The sequence below is a fragment of the Mchenga conophoros genome, linkage group LG9 (assembly GCF_057382185.1).
Source record: "Mchenga conophoros isolate Kocher_MC1m ecotype Shallow Benthic linkage group LG9, M_conophoros_male_GT1.1, whole genome shotgun sequence".
Classification (NCBI taxonomy): Eukaryota; Metazoa; Chordata; class Actinopteri; order Cichliformes; family Cichlidae; genus Mchenga; species Mchenga conophoros.
The window spans coordinates 3,623,195-3,647,152 of record NC_140534.1 but is presented as its reverse complement, the minus strand read 5'-3'; the positions used below and the strand labels follow the sequence as shown (position 1 = coordinate 3,647,152).

Below are 23,958 nucleotides of genomic sequence, written 5' to 3'. Positions count from 1 at the left end.
GAAAGTGTGTTACTGTTTTACATCCACAGACACACAAGAAAAGAAGCAGGCAACATGAGGTCAAGTTATGGCAATTTTATTTGTGTGTTTCAGTACATGTATTTAGATTAGAGTTTTTAAAAAACAAGCAAACGTCCCAAGAAGAAGGATGGGGAGAAAGAAAGGTGGAGAGAGGAGGAAGAAACTATTGAGATGCTGCTGGGTCAGTTCTTCCTCAGCAGTCTGCTCCAGAATCCCCTCCTGTCCTCGCCTTGCTTTTCTTTTGCCTTCAGTTCTTTTAAGGTCTTGTTGAGCTGCTCCTCGGCATCTTTAAATGTTTCTTTCAGCTGCTGTTTGGCCAGTTTCCCTTTGTGTTTGAGGAGCTCTTTAGCTTCCTTTTTGTGCTTTCGTAGTTCTTTCAGTGCGTCTTTGCAGCCTTTCTTGGTCACCGTCATTTCTTTCTTCAATACCTTCACCTCAATTTTCTCTTCTGCAAGTTCTTCTTGTACTTTCATCAGTTCCTTCTTCATGTTTTCATTGTGACTCTTTGTATCTTCCATTTCTTTCTTTGCTTCCTCTATTTTCATTTTCTCTTCCTCCAACACTTTTTGAGCTTCCAACAATTCTTTCTTCATATTTTCAATCTCATTTTCTGCCTCGTGTTTACGTTTTTTCTCCTCTTCAAGTTGTTGCTTTACATGCAGTAATTCCTTTCTTAGTGTTTCAGCTTCAGCCGTTACATTTGCAGCTTCTTGAGTTGCCAACTGCATTTTCCTTCTTTCCTCTTCAAAAGCTTCCTGCACCTCCTGTAATTCCTGCATCACATTTCCTGCCTCCTTCTTTGCAGTTTGATATTTCTTTTTGGCTTCTTGTGCTGTGCTTTTCTCTTCCTCCAATGCTTTTTGAGCTTCCAACAGTTCTTTCTTCATCTTTTCATTCTCCTTTTCTGCCTGTTGTTTTCCCATCTTCTCTCCTTTAAGTTTGAGACCCACATGCAGTAATTCCTGCAATACTACTTCAGTTTCAAACTGTGAATTTTTAGCTTCTCCTCTTGATTCTTCTGCCTCTTCTTTTAATTTGACATTTTCAGCCTGTATCATTTGAAGTTCTTCTTGCAGGTTAATCAGCTGTACTGAATTGTGAGGTGAAGCACTCGCCGATCCTCTTCTCGTTCTCCCTCGATTCATTTTGGCCTTTTAAACAAAGGAGCCAACGTTTTGTAGAGGAGTGAAGTGAAGTTTTCGATGTTTCTTCGTCAGCTGTCGTTTGTCCTGCACAGAGATGCTGCTGTAGATGTGTCTCTAGCTGTGTCTGGATACAATGAAACATGCTGGAACTAAGTGCTTGTGTTGCACAGTTCTACTGAACATTCCATTTCATGCATGCTCCGCCCACATGGTCAGGAATGTCAGGTGCTGCATGACCAAATGCTGCTCCTGTTGCCTAGCAATAACAGCTGTTTACTTTTGGGGTCTGGTTCATTATTTAATAAAGAAAACATGTCCAAGTATTGGGTGCTGAGGCTCAGCACATATTCTAGCCTGCTGTGTGGGTGGGCAGCTAGAAATCACTGGTGGGCAACATGAGTGAGGAGAAAACTGGAGCAGCCAAGCAGGGAGCTGCAGGTTGCTGGTTTGAGTCTCTGTTCAGATGCTGGTGTCTCCTCTCTCTGAGATGTCTGCAAACAGTCCCAGATAAAACAATAAGGATAATAAACAACGTGACTAAAATAACAATTATGACTCTGATGTGTTTCATGTGTAGCAGGATGGCCTCTATACAGCAGTCGCTGCAAGCATCCACATCGCCACACTCACTTTTCTTTAAGCAGGCGTGCTGGGCTCCTCCTAAGGAAAGTTTGAAACTTCATTTCCTTCATGCTGGTGAACTTTTTACCAAATATTTTCATCAAAGCTTCTCCATCACTGACAGGGATTGTTTGGATCTTCACACTCATCTCCACCAACCCTAATAAATGAGTCTCACTTTGCTCATATAATCAGAAAAATAAAGGTGCCAACTGGAACCAAAAGTGGTTCTTTAGACTGATGCCACAGAAGAACCTTTTTTGGTGCCACAAAGAACCTTTCAAACAATGGTTCTTTGGAGCACCTTTAATGGTTTTTCAAAGAACCTTTTTAAAAAGGACCTTCAAAAATGGTTCTTTAAAAAAACCATTTTAAATCTTTGAAAATAAAATTGAATTTGAGCAGGGTAAAATAAATACGAGCACAACAGCATAGACATATATTAATGGTTTATTGCCATTTTGTAGTTACCAAAAGACAAAAAGACATTTTAACCCTCAGCACAACATCACAGCTAATACATGTCACATATTAGTCATTTAAACAGTAATAATGAAATATTTTTACTATACTATAAATAAATATTAGGGGTGCAACGATACTCGTATCGATATTGAACCGTTTGATACAGTGCTTTCGGTTCGGTACGCATATGTATGGAACAATACAACATTTTAAATTTATTTTATCAACTTTCCTTCTGACGATGCTGTCTGTGTTGAGCGCTCAGTGGATCTGCGCTCGACAGTGCAGCCTAGGCGGAGTAGTCGAGCGCAGATTCACTGAGCGCAGGGCGAGCTAGCGAGACAGAAGCTAAGCTCTCGTTGCAACATGGCAAACTGAACCTCCCCCACCCTCATTCAGATCTGGCGTTTGGAACTATTCTGGTTTTCATGTTAACGTCATTTCAGATTTACGCTGACAGCACTAGTGGGAACACAACGAATATGACTGCACATTTACTCCGACATCATCCTAGTGCAAAGACAAGTGGAAGCAGACAAAAACAACAAGCAGGCATGCTACAAACTTTACCCGAGTCATTTAGACAGCCGTTAGCACAGGATTCTCCTTATGGGGACCTGATATGTTTAATATGCTGCTGAGAATATAGCCCAGAAGAAGCGTATAGTATAGCTTTTATTTTGGAAAGAGACATTTCTCTGTAATAAACTCTCTTTTCCAAAGATGAGGGATTCCTCAATCATATATATATATATATATATATATATATATATATATATATATATATATATATAATTTATTGCTTTGTTGTTTCAGCAACATTAAATTTAAAAACTGTACCTTTGAGTTAAAATATATATTTATAATTTTAATAAATGACAGATTAAAAAGGCATGAACATTTTTTTGTATCGAAAGAATATCGAACCGTGACACCAAAGTATCGAACCGAACCGTGAATTTTGTGTATGTTGCACCCCTAGTATGTGTGTATTTCTACAATGATGTTAGACTAGTTAATGTGTCGCCAGCCTGCTGCTGGCGTCTGCTGTTTTACACATTAAAAATGACTCTGAGGAAGTTTAAAAAGGAAATAAAGAACCTGATCACTAACATTGTGTTTCGCTGACTTGGCTGTAGTGACCTCAGCTGAACTGGAGGAGAAGGTAGTCATACTGCTAAACATAACTCTATGCAAATAGAAATCAAATCTTTTTTGAAGCCTTTTGGACCCATACAGTTTACAGATACACACTCTAAGCTGAAGAGCCTTTTCACATAACAGATAATTCCATGTTTGTGGCGTCTGTCGGTCTCCTCTCGTCCTCTCTTTGAAGGCTGTCATGGTTTTACATCATGACTGCTCAGGAGGGCGGAGTCTGTGTACTTTATACACGCACAGACGGGAGAAACTCTTCATGCTTTTACCATTTACTCGGGAAACCCCTCACACAGGATCTCTGCATTATTCATCTGCACATTCATTATGTACTGCATGTGGGGAATAAGAGTTACATAATGTCCCAGAGGTACACGTGCTTGTGCTCACTTAATCACTTGAAAAGGCCTAAAACCACTTTGTATAAAAAGAACTGTGAGGCCTCTCTGCAGTCCAGTTATTGTAAACCCGACAGATATGACAGACCACTCTGTCCCTCGTGACCATGTGTTTCCAGGACTGCGCTTCAGTTCGTCATCAGACTGCTCGTTTAAGTCTCATCTGATGGCGTTGAATCTGAGGGGCAGGATTTATGCAGCTGTTACGTCAGGGCTCATGTTTTAGGGACAGCGATGATGTTTAGGTAGTTGTAATGCTGAGTGACAGCTAACTGTAATGATATAGAGCAGGGGTGTCCAACTCCGGTCCTCGAGAGCTGCAGCTTTTAAATGCATCCTTGTGCCGACACACCTGCATCAAATGAACGGCTTGTTAGCAGGCCTTAGCAAACTTGATGGCGTGTTGACGAGGCACGCCGATCATTTGATCCGGCCTTGTGGGAGTAGGGATGCATCTAAAAGCTGCAGGACAGTAGCTCTCGAGGGCTGGAGTTGGACACCCCAACATAGTGAATATACCTACTGTTAGTATTGGTTAAGCATAATATATGTCACAGCTTGCATGATGATGATTTGATGTCTGCAAGACTGTGAGTCCAAAGCTTTTAGAAAACTTCTGTGTTTTCACTGTAAAACTATACCGAGTCTCCTAAAGCTTGTTTCTGGCAAATGCTCTGAATACACTAATACATGCAAAGACTGAAAATAACACTGAAACGAACACAAACTAAAAACATTTTCAAACAATAAAAAGTAAACTGAAACTAACAGACTATCTGGCAAGTAACTGAAACGCAACTAAATTAAAAACAAAAAGTAGAAAATGGAAAAGGAATCAGTTCGACCACGCTGCGACGCGGCCGTGAGAGTAACATCTGATTGTTTTTGGTGGGTATCTGCCTGCACAGGGGATCATGTGCTCCAACCTGTACTTGTTCCATCCTCATGGCGGCTGAAGCAGCCATGGCGTTGTTCCTGCCACAGATAAGCACCTTTCTGGATCAGGAGCATATCCACACAGTTCACTGGCCATCAACAATTAATGGAGTGCTTCTGTATGATAAGATGAATAACCATTAACGATCTGAGGTCATCTGATTTCTAAGCAATTATTGAAGCATTAAAAGGAATCAAGAAGGCTTTGATTTAATTATGTATTAGTGTGCAAGACCTGCCCAGATGCATTTGCTTTTCTCCTCCTTATAAAGAAGCTGGTTGTATGGAGACTCTAACTTTCCCACAGTTATCAGTGTCCTCTGATATAGCGCCAGCCTGTTCAGGGTGTGCCGCTTCTCTGCCTCAAAGCATGCTGGGATGGGCAGTAACCCTGTAAAAAAGGTGTTAAATGAGTGCAGTTCACCTCCAGGTGCTTCTAGAGCTGGGCGATATGAGATTTTTTCATATCACGATATGTTTTTTTCATTTCAGGCGATAACGATATCTATCACGATATAAGCCAAATAACTATATTTGTAAGATTTAAATGTGCCGTTGCTCACAAGTAAAATGTGAAATAATCAGCAGCTTGTTTTTATTTAAATATTTATTTCCCATAATAAGTTCAACAGGGTAGATGTACTTAAGGAACATGAGACTTTTTCAGATAGATAAAGGCAAATATTGCAAACTACACAAAAGGCAGCCGCTAAAGCGTTTAAGTTTCAAAATAGAACAAACGAAACAGACTAAACTGTCAATTCCACTTAGAAACAAAATATTAATTCTAAAAATAAATCTTAGTTTGTTTTACAGAAGAACAGACAAAACTGACTAACTTTTGTCAATATCAAATAAACTGAGAACTAAAAGGAAATTCTCAATCTCTCCTTGTTGTATAGCTGAGCTTTTCAAACACTTTTAACAGTTACTTTAGTCTGACAAAAGCCGAATGACGAATTAGCGCTTCCAGTCAGAGACTGAGGCTACGTCCACGCGTACACGGATATATTTGAAAACGGAGATTTTCCGTTTTCGTTTTAAAAAATAATCCCGTCCACACATAAAGGCAGAAATGAAGGAAAACGCTGCTATGAACATGCCAAAGCAGCAGGTGGCGCTAGATTCCTAACCGTGCAGAAATGTTGGCCAATCAGAAGTCTAGAAGCCTCGGTGGGAAAAAGTAAACAAAGCTGGGGCATAGAAGCAGAACCGAGTCGTATGTGTGGAGGGACAGTAACTGTGTGTATATGTAAGCATTTAAACACTGCAGAGAGTAGAATTAACAGTATTGTAGAAATTCATTTCACTGAAACAATAACGTGGCGCACAGTGTGACGCATGCACCAGTTTATTGTATTTCCAGACTTGCTTTCGGCACATTTACAGTGCACGCTACTCTGTTTTTTGTCAGACTTGAAATAGCCGAAATACCTTCACACTACGGAACTTCTATGGCTCTTCCGTTCGACAATCTCTCCGGCGTTGGAACCATCATCTGTTTTCTCTTCGGTCACGCTCGGTTGATTTTTCTAGTCGGCACACTCATTTCCTCCATTACGCGCTGGCTCCATTACCTGCTGGCTGCTTCCCAAACAAACACGTGCAGCTTGGCACTTGTGCTGCACGTAACAAGTCACGCGACGTGACGCTGCGGCTGTGATTGGTTCGGCTCTGCGCTACTTAATTTGGATCGGCTGACCCTTTTTTTTTTTTTTTTTTTTTTTTTGAGGACAAGAGCGGCGAGGTCTATCGCGATAGTTTAATTTCTCTATCGAGTAAAAGTTATATCGCGATACATATCGTTATCGTTCTATCGCCCAGCTCTAGGTACTTCTGCTGCCATGGAAAAGCTCCCTGTAAGTCCTCTTATGTCAGTGCTCCGTGCACCACATGTTGGGTCTCCTCCACAGTCCTAAAACATCAACTTTTCAACTTACATTTCATTTAATTTACATTTTTGGTGAAAAAGCAAAAAGTTGCAAGGAGCCAGTAAAGCAGAGCGATTTGCTGCAGTCAGACATGCTGCACGTTTTCGACACGCTGTCATGCGTAACCCAGCTGATGTGGTCTATCCGTTGCGTGCCATTTACTCGATTACTGTTGTTGCTTCGTGACCGTTCCTGTAGCACTACTGGGAGTTTTGAGTGGTTAAAGTGGGATTTGGCAGATAAATGAACCCCAAGAATCTGGTGCGGTGCAGAAAAATGGCTCAGCACGAGATAAGTTTACTGTGAGCTACAGACAGGCTGTGATCAGCTGGCCTGTGCTGCTGCTGCGGCTCTGAGATTTATGCCCTTTGTGGATTTAGCCAACTGTATTATACAGTATATTAGCAGATGCTACATGGCTGATGATGCTATCACGGCTGCTTTCCAAACCCTGCTTTTCATAGTATAAGTGGAATTTGGCAAGTGCTACCAAGAGCATCATCAGCTTAAATTCAAATTGTCTGCGACCCTTGACCTAACCTGACGTGGCAGCCTCATTTGCACCATGCCACAATAGTCTGTTAATGGTAACTTTACCATAATACTGGATACCACTCTGTTCCATAGTTTTCTCACACCGTTCAAAAACAACTTTCATGGAGTAGCAGCAACATTTTTACATTAAAATGTAAATATTCATATCAGAATTTAGCGATTTGTGCATCTCGAGATAATCGAAACACAGCGCTGCCAGGTAAGGGCGTGTGAGTGTAGACGAATGTGTCAGTCAAGCTTTTTTGTCACCATACATCATTACTTCTCCCACTACTAAATGAGAGACAAGAGTTTAAGGTTTTGATGTATATGTGCAGCTGACCTGTCTGAGCTTCATTAAACCTCTGGTTTTATTATTTCAGAGAGTCCTACGTGTGCTTTTCAAACACTTGGCCTTAGCTACAAACCTGCAAGAGCATGTGTGTTGTGTGTGCTCCTTCTATTCAGGTGTGAATATTTGTCTAAATGTGTGTTTGGTCAGGCGAATGCTGTGTAGAAATCTGACCAGAGGTGACCCCCAGCTTTTATTTGCATATTAGTGTTAATTGTCAGGCATGCAGAGTTGTCCCCCACTGTGGGTGGACCCCGCCCACTGTGGGTGGACCCCGCCCACTGTGGGTGGACCCCGCCCACTGTGGGTGGACCCCGCCCACAGCTGGTCTCACCACCAGACCAAGGTGCGTGCAGGCAGCCAGCGGTGTGCTTTCAGCTTGTTTCCACAGATGCACATAAAGACTGATTGTTAAGACTTTTATTACTTCTACATTTTGCTAAACAAGGCTCCTTTTGACTTCATCTTTGCAGAACGCTCCACTGTTTTTGGGTTAGTTTAGACATCCTGACTTTTTTCTGTGGTATAAAAATGCTTTTATCTTAGTTACCGTGGTTACGTAATCATTCCAAGCCAAAATCCTAGTCAGAAATATAACCTGATCAATTGGCCTGCACCTGTTTTTAGATGGGCGAAAGTGAAAAGTGAAAAAGCAACATGTGAGTTATTAGATCAGCTCAAACTGTGGTTTCTTATTTTTTGTACAGGAAACACTTTCACTGTCCTCATCTGTACATCATACAGGGCATCGAATATGTTTGCCATTAAACTGTGCTTTTCAGGGTATTACTGAACTGAGACAGTTTTGTTATAGGTCCAGCTCTGTTTGAAATAACAGTTAGAGCTGCAGAGGCGGGTCTCTCTGATGACAGAAACGTGGAGGGCCAAACTTAGAAAGTAGCCAAGTTCCTTTAATTTCTTACTTCTGCAGCTGTGTGGATTTGTGTGTGCACTCACAGCCACCACATGGTCACAGCCGGTTGGTCCTCCTAATGTAGGATCACTGTGCTGCACCTGTGCACCTCCCCAGACTAATTACAGCGTCTGTGTGACACACACGGCTAGACCCCGCCCTGAATGCAGCAACCAATCAAGAGGCCCGTGGGACTGTCTGTGTCTCTGTGTTTTCCCTCTCAGCCACTTGGAGCAATCATAGTAGTTACAGTTGCAGAGCCTGGTGGTGACTTACCACTAACTTCATGTTGTTGTGTGTGTGTGTGCGTGTGTGTGTGTTATGACTAGATGATGTGCAGAAGTGTGAGAGATCTGTCTGGTACAGTAGTGATACAGTAGAGTGGGAGCTGGAGTCTGTGGGAGTGTCTGAGGATCTGCTCACTGCTCTGATTTTCTCCTTTATCCGAGGAGACGATCGTGATGAAGGACGACTGTTGTTTGTGCTCAATCACTGAAGTGTTTGCTGCTTGTAAATAGTTCAGCTAGTGTAGAGTTTCATACCACACACAGGAAGTCAGCAGCATTTTGAAATGGTCACTCCAAGTATGCAGCGTGTATTGTGGATAGTCGACACACACTTTTCAAGTCTAAGTAATCGTAATAGAATCGATGAGCATGTTTTCTCCTTGCAGGTTTAACAGGGTTGTAAACAGCTGTGACCTCGTTACATCAGCACAGAGCGCTGAGACAATTTCAAGAATATCAGGCAGACGCTGCTTTTCTCACCAGTTGGTTCTCTCTGTGAATAGTTGCACTATTACTTTTTTCGCGTGTGTGTGTGTGTGTGTGTGTGTGTGTGTGTGTGTGTGTGTGTGTGTTCCTGGTAGGGTGCACTGACAAAGTGTTGCAATTGTGTGACTTTGCTGAAGTAGACTGAATGGCCCGCCAGGAATGCCAGTGATAGCATCTCCCTCAGATTAGTGTGGTGGCAGCTGGACACACGCGGGACAGCATCTTCTGTCATGTGCAGTAGGAAATTTAACTGGTTTGGTATTGTGTGTGTGTGTGTGTGTGTCATCTACATAATAGAATAAATGTATGCAGTTCAGACAGGAATGTCTGCCGAGGAGTTTTTATGACATGACACTTGAGCGTGACAGGGTGGAGGATGCCCTGTGGGCATACTTGAAGTTGTGATTTAAAGGGTGTGAACAGCTTTCAGATCACTCACTCACCTCCCTCCTCCCCCCTCTGCTTTCATGTAAACGTACAAAGGGAGGGTCATGCTGTCTGCGCCTTCTTTCATCATTTTTTATTTCAGACATAAAGACTTTGTGTCCACAGCGCTGCAGGCTTCACCCGGTGACGGCAGAATCAGGTCTGCACATCGTCCTCAGGAGTCGGTCCTCACATGTAACATGCAGCAGGAAACCAGGCAGATGCCCCGTGATTGCATTCATGTTTTTCACATTTGGCTGTAGGTCGTTGCAGTGATCAGCTGATTGCACAGACTGACTGTAACACCGGCACATTTGACTGCAAGGCAATTGCGCAAGTCACCTGGCAGCAGGTAACCTGTCTCCAAGCGACTGTGGTCACTGTCAGACATACGGGTTTGCTAATGATTGCTGCTTCATTTGTAAGCAGTCAGATTGCTAACATGTTATGGTTGATCTGAGAGTCTGCAGCTCGTGCAGCTATGTGTGTTTGCAGCAGGGGGCCTGACTATGGAAGCCCGTTTCTGCCACTAAAAACAAAAAAAAAAGGATCCATAACTCAAAATTTCAAGTTACTTTCTCTAAATTTTGACGTATTAACTCGAAATTTTGATTTATTAACTCAAAATTGGCGCGTATATAAGCATATGGCGCGTTCCTCTGCGCCATATGCTTCCGGGTAACAAGAAAGTGACCTCATTCACGTATATTTTTGATTGGCAGAGCTAACTTGAAATTTCGAGTTTTGGATACTAGCTGTTTTATTTTTATTTAGTAGTGGAAACGGGCTTCCATACCTGACTGATTATCAGCTGCTTGTGTTGTTAAATAAATGCAGGATTGCAGTGAAATTGCTGCCCTGCAGCATCTATGTTGCCAATTGTTTCCAACCTATGAGATTTGAAACAATTGGCAACAATTGGTATAGAAAAGAATAGAATAGCCTTTATTGTCATTGTACAGAGTACTCTGTACAATGACAATGTGCTCAACGTGGACAGCAACAGATTAGCAGTTTTCACTGACTTGTCTCAGTTGATCTCTGTGTTATCACAGATTGCATGCAAACTGCCTTCTTGTGGTTTTATTGCTGTCTCCAGACATTAAAGTTGCCTTGGAGACACCAGCTGACCAGGTGTGCGAGCAGTCACAGGCACTGAGCTGCACAGTCACAGTGTGCTTTTCAACCACTGTTTTCCTCAGTGTGACTGTAAGATAAGATGCTCTGGGAGCAGGCAGAGTAAAGACTACTTAGTGTCTCGTTGAACTGGAGTTTCACTTATACAACCCCAGTGGTTGCCAAACATTTCGGTCTGTATGTGAGGGAGTTTAAATACCTCGTGTCTGCACTGCAGAGGAAAAGTATAGTTTTAGTTTTAATGGAAGGAAAAACCAGCTTCACCAAATTCCCCTGCTCTAAACTGAGGACTAAAGCAAAGCTGCTGGTTTATGTCTGCGAATAAAAAGTCCTGCAGACGACATGGAACACGTGCTGGTCAATAAATGAACACAACAATCCATCAGTTTGTTTATGACCTAATCCTGTGTGTGGGTGGGTGTGTGTGGGGGTGTGTGGGGGGGGGGGTGTCTTGTAGGGAGAGAGAGAAAGTGAGCTATGGCTGAAAGTCCCTCGTCAGCTGTTTCTGTATATCAGATGAAACACAAACAAAACTGTAATGCAGAAAAAAGAAAAAGGGGAAGCTGGCACACACACATGCACACACACATGCACACACATGCACACACACATGCACACACACACATGCACACACATGCACACACATGCACACACATGCACACACACACATGCACACACACACATGCACACACACATGCACACACACATGCACACACATGCACACACATGCACACACACACATGCACACACACACATGCACACACATGCACACACATGCACACACACACATGCACACACACATGCACACACACACACGCACACACACACACGCACACACACACACGCACACACACATGCACACACATGCACACACACACACACGCACACACATGCACACATGCACACACTACGGAGCTTCTATGGCTCTTCCGTTCGACAATCTCTCCGGCGTTGGAACCATCATCTGTTTTCTCTTCGGTCACGCTCGGTTGATTTTTCTAGTCGGCACACTCATTTCCTCCATTACGCGCTGGCTGCTTCCCAAACAAACACACGTGCGGCTTGGCACTTGTGCTGTACGTTACAAGTCACGCGACGTGACGCTGCGGCTGTGATTGGTTCGGCTCTGCGCTACTTAATTTGGATTGGCTGACCTTTTTTTTTTTTTTTTTAAGAGGACAAGAGCAGCGAGGTCTATCGCGATAGCTTAATTTCTCTATCGAGTAAAAGTTATATCGCGATACATATCGTTATCGTTCTATCGCCCAGCTCTACCAGCAACATTAAATCATCAATCAACATTAAATCCAGATTAAATTCCGGCTGCTCTCATCAGTCATGGAGTTCTATGGAATCATCAGGTCTAATCCGTCGCTGGACATTAATCCAGATTATGCAGCTGTTGGTAAATATTGTGAGGATTAATCATGGCTCGTTGTGCCGGTTCTTTCAGAAACTGCAGACTTCCTGTTCAGTGTTAATGTGCTGACTTGTGTCTGTGAAGTGACAGTAAGAGGAGAAGCTAATGCAAACAACGGGAGCCACAAACTCACTGAAGCAGCAAGCGAGGTCACTCCCACTGTGTGTTTCACACGGCGCGGTACACACACACACACACACACACACACACACACACACACACACACACACACACACACAGTAAGCTGAGCGTTTAGAGGAAGTGTCATCAGAGGTGAGCTCCTCCCACAGTGACTGCACAGCCAGCCCACTGTGCACTCGTCCACTCGTCTGCGATTGGTCCCAGCTTAAAAACATGTTTAAAACTTCATAAACATTTGAAACTGTCTCCACTTTTCTAACTTCTTATGTGGCCCAGTGGCATTCAGCTACCTGAGATAACAATAAGTCTGTTTATGGTTTCATTCCACGGGAGCAGGTGTGTCAACATTCTTCATTCTTCAGTTCACACGAGGTCCAGGACTGAACGCTGTGCACAGAGTGCAGGTACCATTACAGCTCCGTGCAGTGAAGGAAACAGCAAATCCACTCGTGTTTACAGGCAGTAATCAGGATATGTGCATGGCTGGGTCAGCAGTTAACAGTTATCAGTATTTAGCAGCATCTCCTACGCTCTGTTCCAGTGTGTGATTCATACACCTCAGCAGCCTCCAGTGAGGTCAGCGTTTCCCCTTACACTGTGACCATGTGACCTCACATAATCATAGGTCTACACTGTGGTATTGTAGGGGAATTAAGCTACCCCGCAGTTGTTTTACAGCCACGTTGACCTTGTGCGCTGAATAGCTCCGCATGCTCCTCCCAAACCCTTAAAGCAGTGGAGTAAGTGTAGCTGCAGGCGGGCGACTGTTGACACCATAACTGCAGAGTTTCAGCTTTGCTGCCTGCTCGTATTAAAGTCTCCTAAACGCTGAAAGAAGCTCACAGCCGCACATGTACTGTGTCTTATTCTGGGACTGAAGATGAGCTTAACAGGGAACTGATCTCATGCTTTGTGTGTCACAAGCTCAAGCTCTCAGTTTTCTCATCTTTTTTTTGTCATATTACACTAGTGGACGGGCATTGGTCTTTTCACATAGCTGAGTAATTATAGCTGCTCTGAGCTGAGCTGCAGTGTGCTGCAGGTGGGACGTGGAAGCAGCAACCAAACCGTGTGTTTGGTTGTTACCAGGACTCGAGCTGCGACATGTTTCCTTGTAGATTATGTGATTGAGGATTTTACGGTCGGGGTAATGATTCACAGAGGACAAACGTCTTGCTGTAAACTCAAATCCAGATTGTTGCTCAATGATTAACCACGGAAGCTGAAATCAGACCGTGCAGTAAGAAGATTTCCTCAGATAGACCGTCTTTAGGTGACTCTGGGTGAGCGAGTATTCCCCTGCCTGCCTGAGGATTAATCCAGCATGACATTATGTTGTGTTGTCATATATTGAAGCAGAAGGAGAAAAAATTGCTGGGGATTCTGTGGGATTAGAGTTTACGTGTTATGTCATCAGTCACTCTGACAGTTGCTATAATGCTCGACTCTTGGCGAGGCCGAGCTTGTGGTTCTTTCACTCACCTGTGCATAAGCAGAGCTCTCCCTCTACAGCACAACACAGTGTATTGGGATCATCTTGTTGTTTGAGTGGAAATAACTGCTTCACCAGTTAACTTATGTCACCAACAAGTCATCAGGGTGGTTAACCTGCCCGGTGTAGCCTGGTGGCCTTGGTCGCTTCAGATCAGCTTTGCTGTCAGTAAAGTGTGTCATTGGCTACACGGAGCGGCTACTATCTGCATTCTGGACACAGATGTTTTCAGAGATGAGCGCCTCTCGCTGCTTCCTCTGACATTCTCTGCGTGATCAGACGAGCTGTCTCGGTGGTCGTGGGCAGCGTCGTCCTGTTTCATGCTGAAGAACAATTTCAAACCAGTTTCAGCATCTCCATCCATCCTGATCAGAGTCACGCGGCTGGAGCCGATCCCAGCTGTCACGGGGCGTGAGGAAGGGTACGCCCAGTTTGTCGGACACAGCGAGGCAATTTCAAATCCCCAATCAACCTAACCCACTGACTGTCTTTGGACTGTGGGAGGAGTTTGCACAGACTTTCATACAGTCAGACTGTATGAAAGAGACCATAAAGGTTAAACGTGTGTGTTTGAGGTCAACTGAAAAGTCTCGTATTTCCTCGTCTAGAAATCATAAAGCCTCAAAGCCTTGCAGACCTACAATAAACAGCACCTGAAAAGCTGGTGTGTCCTTTGACCTTTGACCTCCCTGCTCTTATATCTGGCCTTCCTCCTCCTCACCTTCAGATAACCCTCACAGACGGGGCATTAATAGAAAGCCCAGGATGTCCTCTTGTTGTTACAGCAGGATACACGTGATGCTATAGATTGGATAAATGATGCTCGGTGTGGAGGTCTCAAACTCATTTCCTCAGGAGGGTAAACAGCAGTCGAGCTGATGCTGTGTCTACTTTGAAGAAAGAACAATGTTATGAGGAAATAATAATAATAATAATGGATACTTTATTGATCCCCATGGGGAAATTACTTGTTTTTCTCTGCATTTGACCCAGTCACTCAGTGAAGCAGTGGGCAGCCCACTAAGCAGGCGCCCGGGGAGCAGTGTGTAGGGACGGTACCTCAGGGTAGCCGTTAAGTGGATTCGAACCGCCGACCTTCCGATCATGGGGCGACCACTTTACCTACTGAGCTATCCCTGCCCCTATGAAAAATGAAAGTCGTTGCCTCGTTCCTGCTTCCTTGGAGCTGCTCATGTTCCTCGTGTTGCTGCTAGATTGGCCTTTGTGTTCATGTCAGGCTGTATTATTGTTTATATTCAGTAGAGGAGTGTGGAAGCAGACTGTGAGGAGGCTTAACCTTCACCTCAGCTGACACACACAGGCTTACAGCACAGACTGTATATAAAAGAGACTTAGCAAGACACACACACACTCAAGCATATGTTGGCAGACAACACAATAGAAGCTGCCCTTTCCATGGATTTCCTTCCTTTGTTGAATCCAGATTATTTCCGAGTGGCCGCACCAGAGTTGTCAGCAGCAGGAGGTGAAAACAGCAGCTCAAGGTCAAAAAGCCCCAAAATCTTATGAGTTTTTAATCCCAGGGTGGTATTCTGTCCCACTGCAGGAGCTGGGCTAATGAAAAGCCTGTCCTCCTGTGGTTATGTGGAAATGGAAGCAGTTGAAGGCCAGGCAGGCAGCAAACAAAGACGTACGGTATCTCATCCTGCAGTGAATCCAATGACATTGTAGGCTGGGTGGCACAGATCACTCGGCTAACCGTGCAGCTGGTGCAAATGACACACTGTATACTAAACACACAGATGATGTGGGGTTAAATATGGAAACTGGGGCTTTGAGGTGGAGGCAGCAGCGTGTTTGCGACACACCCTGGTCTGTGCCGGGGACTCGTACTGCTGCTGGTGCAGATGAATACGCCTGTGAGAGTTTGTTTACGCTCCCAAACGTGAAAGCTGCTTGTCATTCATGACGGTCGCAGTTTAAGCCGCGATCACGTTTTCTGTGTTTCTCGCTGATTGTGCGAGGACGTCTTTTTTCAACAGGCACCACATGTTGCTTCTGTAAATATAAAAATATCAGACGTCACATGTCAGGCTGTGCTTCAGCTCCAGCTCCTGCTGTTTAGTTCTTAAATACCCCGAGTATGGCGGGTCGAGCGTGCTGAGGCACAGACAAAGGTACTCGCGTGAATGCGCGTGTGAATGGATGAATCAGGCTTTTATAAGGAAGCACCCACCTTACCTTCAGTCAAAACTTTGAGTCTGTCGAATCTCTCAGTAACCTTGAGATGAACCTGTACCCACCAGTATGTGAAAATATAAGAACCCCAAATGAGTCTAAAGAGTGCAAGAGAATTGTTCCTAATTGTCATTAAAGGCTGCCAAACTACAAATCAACAGTTCTTCTACCCAGTTATGTGACTGGCAGCGTTTCTGGGGAGGATACCTGTACCTGCTCTTTGTGCAGTCAATAAGAAGATCATCCAGTAGATGGGGCTAGAGAGTTGAGTTGGTGCTGGCTTGCTGTGTTTGCACTGCAGATGTGTTGCATGCATGGACTAATGATATTTATTCATGTGTGGATACGAGTTTAGTTAGCACACCCAACGTAGAACATATATTAAGTCAATGCAGGCTGGATGTTGTAACGCCCTCGACCCTGACCGTGGACCCAGTGTTTTGGACACAGTGGACCTGATGATGAGAGTGTGGAGACAGATTAATGTGTCTGAGCAGCAGAGAAAGGCTGGCTGCTTCTGTGGCCAAGATAATCTGGCATTATAGCTGGAAGATGACACAGCAGGACTCTGCAGATTCCCAAGGTGCCCATTGGTCAGCTGAACTCATGTGTAGGCACAGACTGTGCTTCTGTCTGGTTCCAGCTCATCGGTTTCATTCAAACACCCTGATCTCGTTTGAAACTCCGCCCCCTTGTGGCAGATGGAGTTTTTATCAGTGGAAAAGTTTTCTTCTGTGTAGTTTCCCTTCGAGCACAGGAGCGGTCAGGTTTAGTCCTTGCTGGTGGTAGAATGCCAGCTAACGCAGGTCTTTTGGCTACGCCTGTCCTACCTCAGGATACAAATCTGAAGCCCAGTTCAGTTCACGCCAAATGTTTTTCCTCTGATCACACCAAACAAGCATGACTTCCTGAGTAAATGATCCAGTGGGCTGGAACTGAGTTTTTCTAACTTCCTTTGACCACTTCTCCTATCATTTCCATTTTTCACTTTCTTCCTCTTTCTGTCCGCTCGCTTTGTCTTCATATACCTGCAGAGGTTTGCAGACAAAATCCAGGATTCAGGACTCCGTGTTTGTAAATTAACCTGCAGGTGGGACTAGTAATCCCGGTGCTTCCCTTAATCACCACATTTAAAGAAGAGTGTTTTAAAGGTGCAAAGCTAGAGTGATGACATCATGCTTATGAGTGTGCCAGGACTGTGTTTTACAAACAGGTTAGCAGCTCAGCTCGTACCCTGAGCTGCAGGCAGTGACGAGCTGCTCGGGGCAATGATCCCATGTCTAATTACACCCGAGCATCTTTACTGATCACATAATGCTGATAAACCTGTCATAGTTGGTTGGATGGTTCAAGCTGCAGATACAAATCTGCTGGAAGTAAAAGGCCGATTGACTTGGTGATGATCTTCACTTTAGATGAAATTATGTTTCAAGTGAATCTGTACCAGGAAAAAAACACAGGGACTCTTGTTTATTCGTGCGTCTTTCTGTCTGCAGCCATGGCGGAGTTAGACTTGAGTCTGAGCGATGCGCTGACGGACAGCGTTCCCCAGCCCGGCCCGGAGAACATGGTGCACCGGGACTTTGTGGCTGAGCTGGAGGCGGAGCACTTTGACGATAAGGTCGGAGAGACGGTGGGAAAGACGGACTACATCCCGCTGCTGGACAACGATGACACCAGGGCAGGTGAGATGAACGTGATGTCGTCAGTATCGTATGGGCAAACACATGCAGGGGAACAGCATGTTTATCTGGATCCATCGATCTAAACGCAGCATTCATTCTTCTTTTTACCTCCTAAGAAAAATATCTTCCACGTAGCTTCTGATTAGCAGCTGGTTAAGAAGGATTCCTGCTGTCACAGTGTGCACTGTGGGTTTGTCAGGGGGATGCTGTGGCTAGCAAGACGGATGTTGTAAAAGATGTTCACATGCAACAACATGCAACATGCATGCTCTGCAGCGCTGAGGCAAACTGCTCAATAACGCTCTGTAGTTTGGTTACTTCAACTCATATTTGATGCATTGTTGATAAAATCATTAGAGGTGGACCAAGAATAGATGAAAGAAACGACAGATCAGCCGATATTCTTCATAAATATTCTGAAAAGATTTAGCAGCTGTAAACAAAGTACAATAATGAAACAGTAATACAGCGTACAGTTATACTCCTCTGCCCATAGACTATAACACTGTGTAACATTAAAGCAGAGAGGGTGTGCCTTTGACCTGAACTCCAGCTGCTCCTGTATGACTGATGGATGCAGGCGCTGCTGCACGCTGGCTGCCATCTTGGATCTGCTCGGGTGTCGTTCACCCACAGGGCAGACAGTAACCGGAAGATACGCAGAGCAGCAGTCAGTGCTTTGAACATTTGGCTGGTAAAATGTGGGGATGACACAGGAAACTGTATTTTTATTGTGAGCTGTCAGTAAATGCTCTGTGTCAGGGAGGAAGTGAGACAGCTGGGTAGAAGTATGCAGAAGAAGAAGAAGAAGAAGAAGTGTCCTTGAGCAACTTGCTTGGCTCCAGAAAGCTTCTAAAATAAGTGTGGCACATGTGATCAGATGCCTTTGGGTCATTAGCCGCGGGCGACGTGTTGAAGCTCCTGGGTGCGGTGCATTTGTTGTCGTGAGGAGTTTCACGTTACCCTTCGGCTGAGTTTGAGTTTGCAGGAATCAGAAGGAATTCCAAAGTTCGAGGACAAATGGCAGCAGCTCCGAGACAAACACCACAGCTTTATTAGAATAAGTAAGCTGTCAAGAGCTGCCAGTGTTGTTTCCTGTCAGAGCTTTAAGAAAGCAGTAAGTGAATATCAGCTGTTGTCCCAAACTGACCTCTGTGGCGAGACGACATTAAGCTGCTGTCTGCAGTTTGAACTGTGGCTGAGAAGGATGCAAAAGTACACGATCTAATAAAGAGGTCAGCTCCAGTGCTGACAAACAGTAGATGGATCGAATAAAAAAGAAGTGACGGTTAGCCGAGAATGACTCAGCTCTCGGGCCTGTTTTGGTTAGCCAGACACTTCGGTCAGACAGTCAGACTGTGTGTGGGCACTCGTCAGTGACAGCCGGCTGCAGGACGGGCCGTGGGTGGCGTTGCCAGTGATCAACTGTGGCACGCTGTGTGCATTTGGACAAACGCACACATGCTGACACGCCGAGTGCCAAACAGCAGGGCGAGGCAGTCCGCGAGTCATTGTCCTCTGTCAGCATGACAGGGAGATGGAGGTGGCGTACATTTGTTGTTGTTTTCCCCCCTCTGTGAGTTATTGTTTCAGAGCCCCGGTGCTCCAGTAATGTGCAGTGCTGCACTCGTGCATTTCATCCGTCGTATTCGACTTTTATCTGTATGTTTTTGTGCACGCCTCTCCTTTCCGTGCTCGGTGGTTGAATGCATCAGCGCGTGTTTATGTACGTACGGCATGCACCGGTTTGCATCCTGCTGTTTACGTGCCCTTGCTTGCGTCGTTGTGATAGAAATCATGCCAGCGCTGCATCGTTTAGCACGATTAGTCGAGTAAGACTTGCATCTTTATGAAAAACTGAATATTTCTGGGCGTGAAAAACCTCCCATGTGCACAGCTGACCAATCAGACCATTACAAAGTGGCGAAGAAGAACAGAGCTATGGGGCATTTATTCACAAGTTGTTATTATTAAAGTTTAGATAAATAGGAGCTTAGTGTGAATAGAAGGGCAACAATAAAACAAATAATACACAGTTATGAGTAACTTCAAAAACATAAGACTTGAAAAGCCAAAATAAAATGATAAAAAATGTCTGTGAAGCTGAAGAAGCAGATTTAAAGTTTATCTTTGTAGATAAAGACTTCCAGCTGCTCCCAGGCCCTCCAGCAGGCGCTCCCAGGCCCTCCAGCAGGCGCTCTCAGGCCCTCCAGCAGGCGCTTCCAGCGGTTTAGGAACAGATAAAAGCTACTTAGGCCGTTTGGAAAAGCTAAACTCCCCAGGACGGGATGTTTTCCACAGTTGTCCTTTTTTCACATGTAACAAGCAGCAGGAAGTCGTCTCCACCAGGCACGTTCTTACCTCTGGAAATCACCCCTTTGGTTTTGTGGGCAAGCTGTCTGCACAGCGCTCGGTGGGGGCAGCACATGGCGTGACTTCGCATGGTGTGAATTCACCAGAATACCTGCGCTATTTGTACCTGGGCACAATCTGACTGCATCTGACATTTGCACTCTCACACGCACCTCTGTGGGGTGATTTGCAGAAAGGTTCGGAGCTTTGTTTTCATTGTAGCTTGTTCACAAAGTGGAGAAAGCACCATGATGCCACTGTGGAATTTAGAAGGATTTCCATTTGTTTCCCATACCTGCCAGTCTTGTGGAAAATAAACGGTTCCTGTTATTTAGCATTAATTTTAGTACGTGACTAAGCCTAGTCTTGATTTGGATCGGCAGTTATTTCTTTGCTATAACACTGCTTCTTGTCAATAAGTCTTTACTGTTTATAAAAGGCGCCACGTTTGTAAGGAAAATGCTTCTGTGGGTTGAGCAGCAGAGTTGAGTGTGTGGGTTGCATCCATGAAAAACTTGCCAGATCTTCTCTGCCAATGCAACAGCTTATTCTGCTATTGATGGTTGCAGCATCGTCATGTAGAGGGAAGTCAGAGACAGGCTGTGAAGCTGGTGCCCCAACAAGACAACCCTGTCAGTACTTATGCACATAGTCTGCTACAGATTAGCAGGACGATATGGTCAGCAGCTACCTACTGACCCTACAGCACACGGTCAGTCTCCAGTCTCACACGTCTGCTGGGACGCCTGCCCTTCACCATCAGACCATTTGTGCTGCTGTCAGCAACGCGTGCACTGGAACCTGAACGTGTGGAGGAACGTGATGCTCATTGCAACAGCTTTTGATGGAGGCCGTGCGATGGTGTGGGCCAGCATCTCCCACTAAAGCAATGTTGGAGGCAATCTCAGTGCAGAGATCTGAAGATTATGCAAGCAGCAGCAGTCCCATATCTCCAGAGTCTGGGACTGAACTCTGTCCATCCAGATGACAGCACTCGCCCCCACAGTTTAACAGACACTACCTCCAGTTCACGAGTGCAGAGGGTGGAGCGTCTTGCCTGCAGATCTGAAACTCAACCCAGCTGAACACTTGTGGAATTAGCTTGAGCCAGACTGACCGACGCAGCCACACTGGCTGACGACCCCACAGCAGTGTGTGACCTGCAGGAGGAGGCGGTGCCAGGCTGTTGGGGCTGCGTATGCTTCTTCCACATCCTGTTCCGGCTCCTCTTAGAAATTCTCAGTTTGTCTTGTTTTGTCAGATTTCGATTGTCCGATTCAATAAACGACAGCAGTCAACAGCAAACTAAGACGTTTGACGTAGCAGAGAAGATGTGGAAAGTTTTGGGTACAGCCCACAAATTCACTTTCCTTACAAATGTGTCACCATTTAAAGAGAAATCAACAGTATGTCATTTACAGCTGAGAGGAATCGTTGGAACACACCAGTAATGGACCAAACACACGTTTCCTTCCTTGTTGCTTCCTGAGTGCTAAGTTAGGGCTGCTCAATTAATCGAATTTTAATCTCGATTACGATCTGGGCTTTCAACGATCATTAAAAATGACTGAGCCGATTATTAGCCCCTCCCTCGTGCTTTACTCTCGCGCTGCTCTGTGTGGCAAATCGAGCGCACCTCTCTGCGTTTTGAACACGCGTCACAACAATTAAGAGCAGCGGTCTCCAACCTTTTCATGCCCGACAATATTTTCATGGACCGGCCTTTAAGGTGTCGCGGATAAATACAACAAAATGAAACTAGTACCGGTACCAAAAAAAAGGTTTATTCATAACTAGAGATGGACCGATCCGATATTACGTATCGGTATCGGTCCGATACTGACCTAAATTACTGGATCGGATATCGGAGAAAAATAAAAAATGTAATCCGATCCATTAAATATCACGAAAGCACCTCACAAAACTTGCAACACGCCGTAACTCACCTCAGCACGTTAGCACGTCGGAGCAGTATGCATCACGTGATAGAGCGGCTGTGGCATGCGGGACCTGTCGGTGGTCTGGATAGCATGTGGAGCTTCGATGGCAACCCGGCATTTCATCTCCGACAAAGTTATCCCCGAGAGAAGTAAAGCAAGTGTGTAAGTCCATCTCTGAATGTTTGTAAAGCATTCCTGCTTTAAGCTTAACAAGCGATATATGGAGCGACTGCCTCTTCTTGCTGCTACTTCAATCATGAAACTGCTTAACGATCAGCTGATCGGCTTTTCTGTCGCGAGTCCGTCTTTGTTTTTGGCCCACTTTGCACCAGAAAGAGGAAACCAGCAGCTGAACAACAGCAGCACGTTTAAGCTTGATCAGCTGTTGTTAGAATTTATTTAATATTACTTTCTACTCGAGGATCTTTTTCTACGTAGCTGACGCTGGTAACTGTGCAGGGGCGGATCTAGCAAAGTTTAGCCAGGGGGGCCGATAGGGCATTAACAGGGAAAAGGGGGCACAAAGACATACTTTTCTTTCTTATTCTCATTTAAAATGTCGAGCTTTTAATAAATAATTATCTGACACCCAAAGTTTTAATTTGATGTAAAATGAATAGAAGTCAATTACTGTATATAGTAACTATTAAGTCTAATATATATATACCCTAGTAAGCTATAGTACTTTTTCCTTTGGGAAGGTACCATCTGTGCAGTCTGCAATTTTGTTGAAGAAAGATGTTGAATCTATTTAATATTTCTTGAAAAATAATTGATTTCTGTGCATTTTTTTTCACACTGCATCAAATTAAGGTTGATTACATTGATTAAGCATCATGAGGTGGAGCGTGAGGGGTGGTTCCCTATTTTTTATTTATTTATTTTTGTTGTTGCTGGGAGTTGGAACCCTGTTAGTTAGGTTGCTTAATATTTACGCTAAGTACTCTTTAAAATACCAGAATAGGGAGGATGGTGTAGGTTTAAGTTTATTAGATTGATCAGTATTGCTGAACTATGAAACATTTTTTTTGTATACAGGTATAACAGAATAGCTTTAGTGTAGTTGTTGTTTTAAACTTGAGTATGAACTTATACAAAATGCAGCAAGATATTTAAAAAACAGTTTTGTTGATTAAAAAACACTATATCGGATTCATATCGGTATCGGCAGATATCCAAATTTATGATATCGGTATCGGACATAAAAAAGTGGCATCGTGCCATCTCTATTCATAACCACATGAAAAGACCCAGGAAAACCGAGTTAACGATAAAAACGATAACAAAATAACGCTGAACACCGATTAAAAACCCTGAAAACCAGACATTTCACACCTGAGCCTCAACTCTCGTGGCCCGGTACCTAACAACTCACGGACCGGTACCGGTCCGAGGCCCGGGGGTTGGGGACCGCTGATTAAGAGGACCCGAGGGAAGCTCGGAAAGCTCAGCAGAAGTTATTTGGAGAGGAGAGTGACTGCTGTTGATTGAAAAGAGAGGTAAAAAACTTCAGTGGTGTGGAAACATTATGGGTTCAGTCAGACGTGGATCAAGTAGACACAGTGTGTAAACTTTGCTACAGTGTAGCTGCACCACAGAGCAACACTGCAAAGTTCACTAAACACAGATGTTTACATTTTTCATTGATTTGTTACATTGCAAACATTTGCACTGTTATCAGTATTTGCACTATTTTAGATTATTTTTGACAATCTTTAAAGTCATTATTCAACACATTGTTATTGTTAAATAAATATCGTCAAATAATCGAGATCTCAATGTCAGTGAAAATAATCGTGATTATCATTTTGTCATAATCGAGCAGCCCTAGCTAAGTTAGCACAGAAGAGTGCTGTATCAGCACCTTTATGGTGAAACCCGTTGACACTATTGATACACACACACACACACACACACAC

The 23,958-nt window shown here is 44.3% G+C and overlaps 1 protein-coding gene across 10 annotated transcripts in view; it reads left to right on the top strand.

Annotated features, from left to right (window-relative positions):
• LOC146566625 (uncharacterized) overlaps positions 1-23,958 on the top strand; it is a 120,184-nt gene that overhangs the window by 16,647 nt on the left and 79,579 nt on the right. For all 10 annotated transcript variants that reach the window (XM_085286163.1, XM_085286164.1, XM_085286167.1 and 7 more), the window contains exon 2: positions 17,559-17,747. In XM_085286163.1, the coding sequence (XP_085142289.1) occupies positions 17,559-17,747 (189 nt within the window). The remainder of the gene's footprint in view (positions 1-17,558; positions 17,748-23,958) is intronic.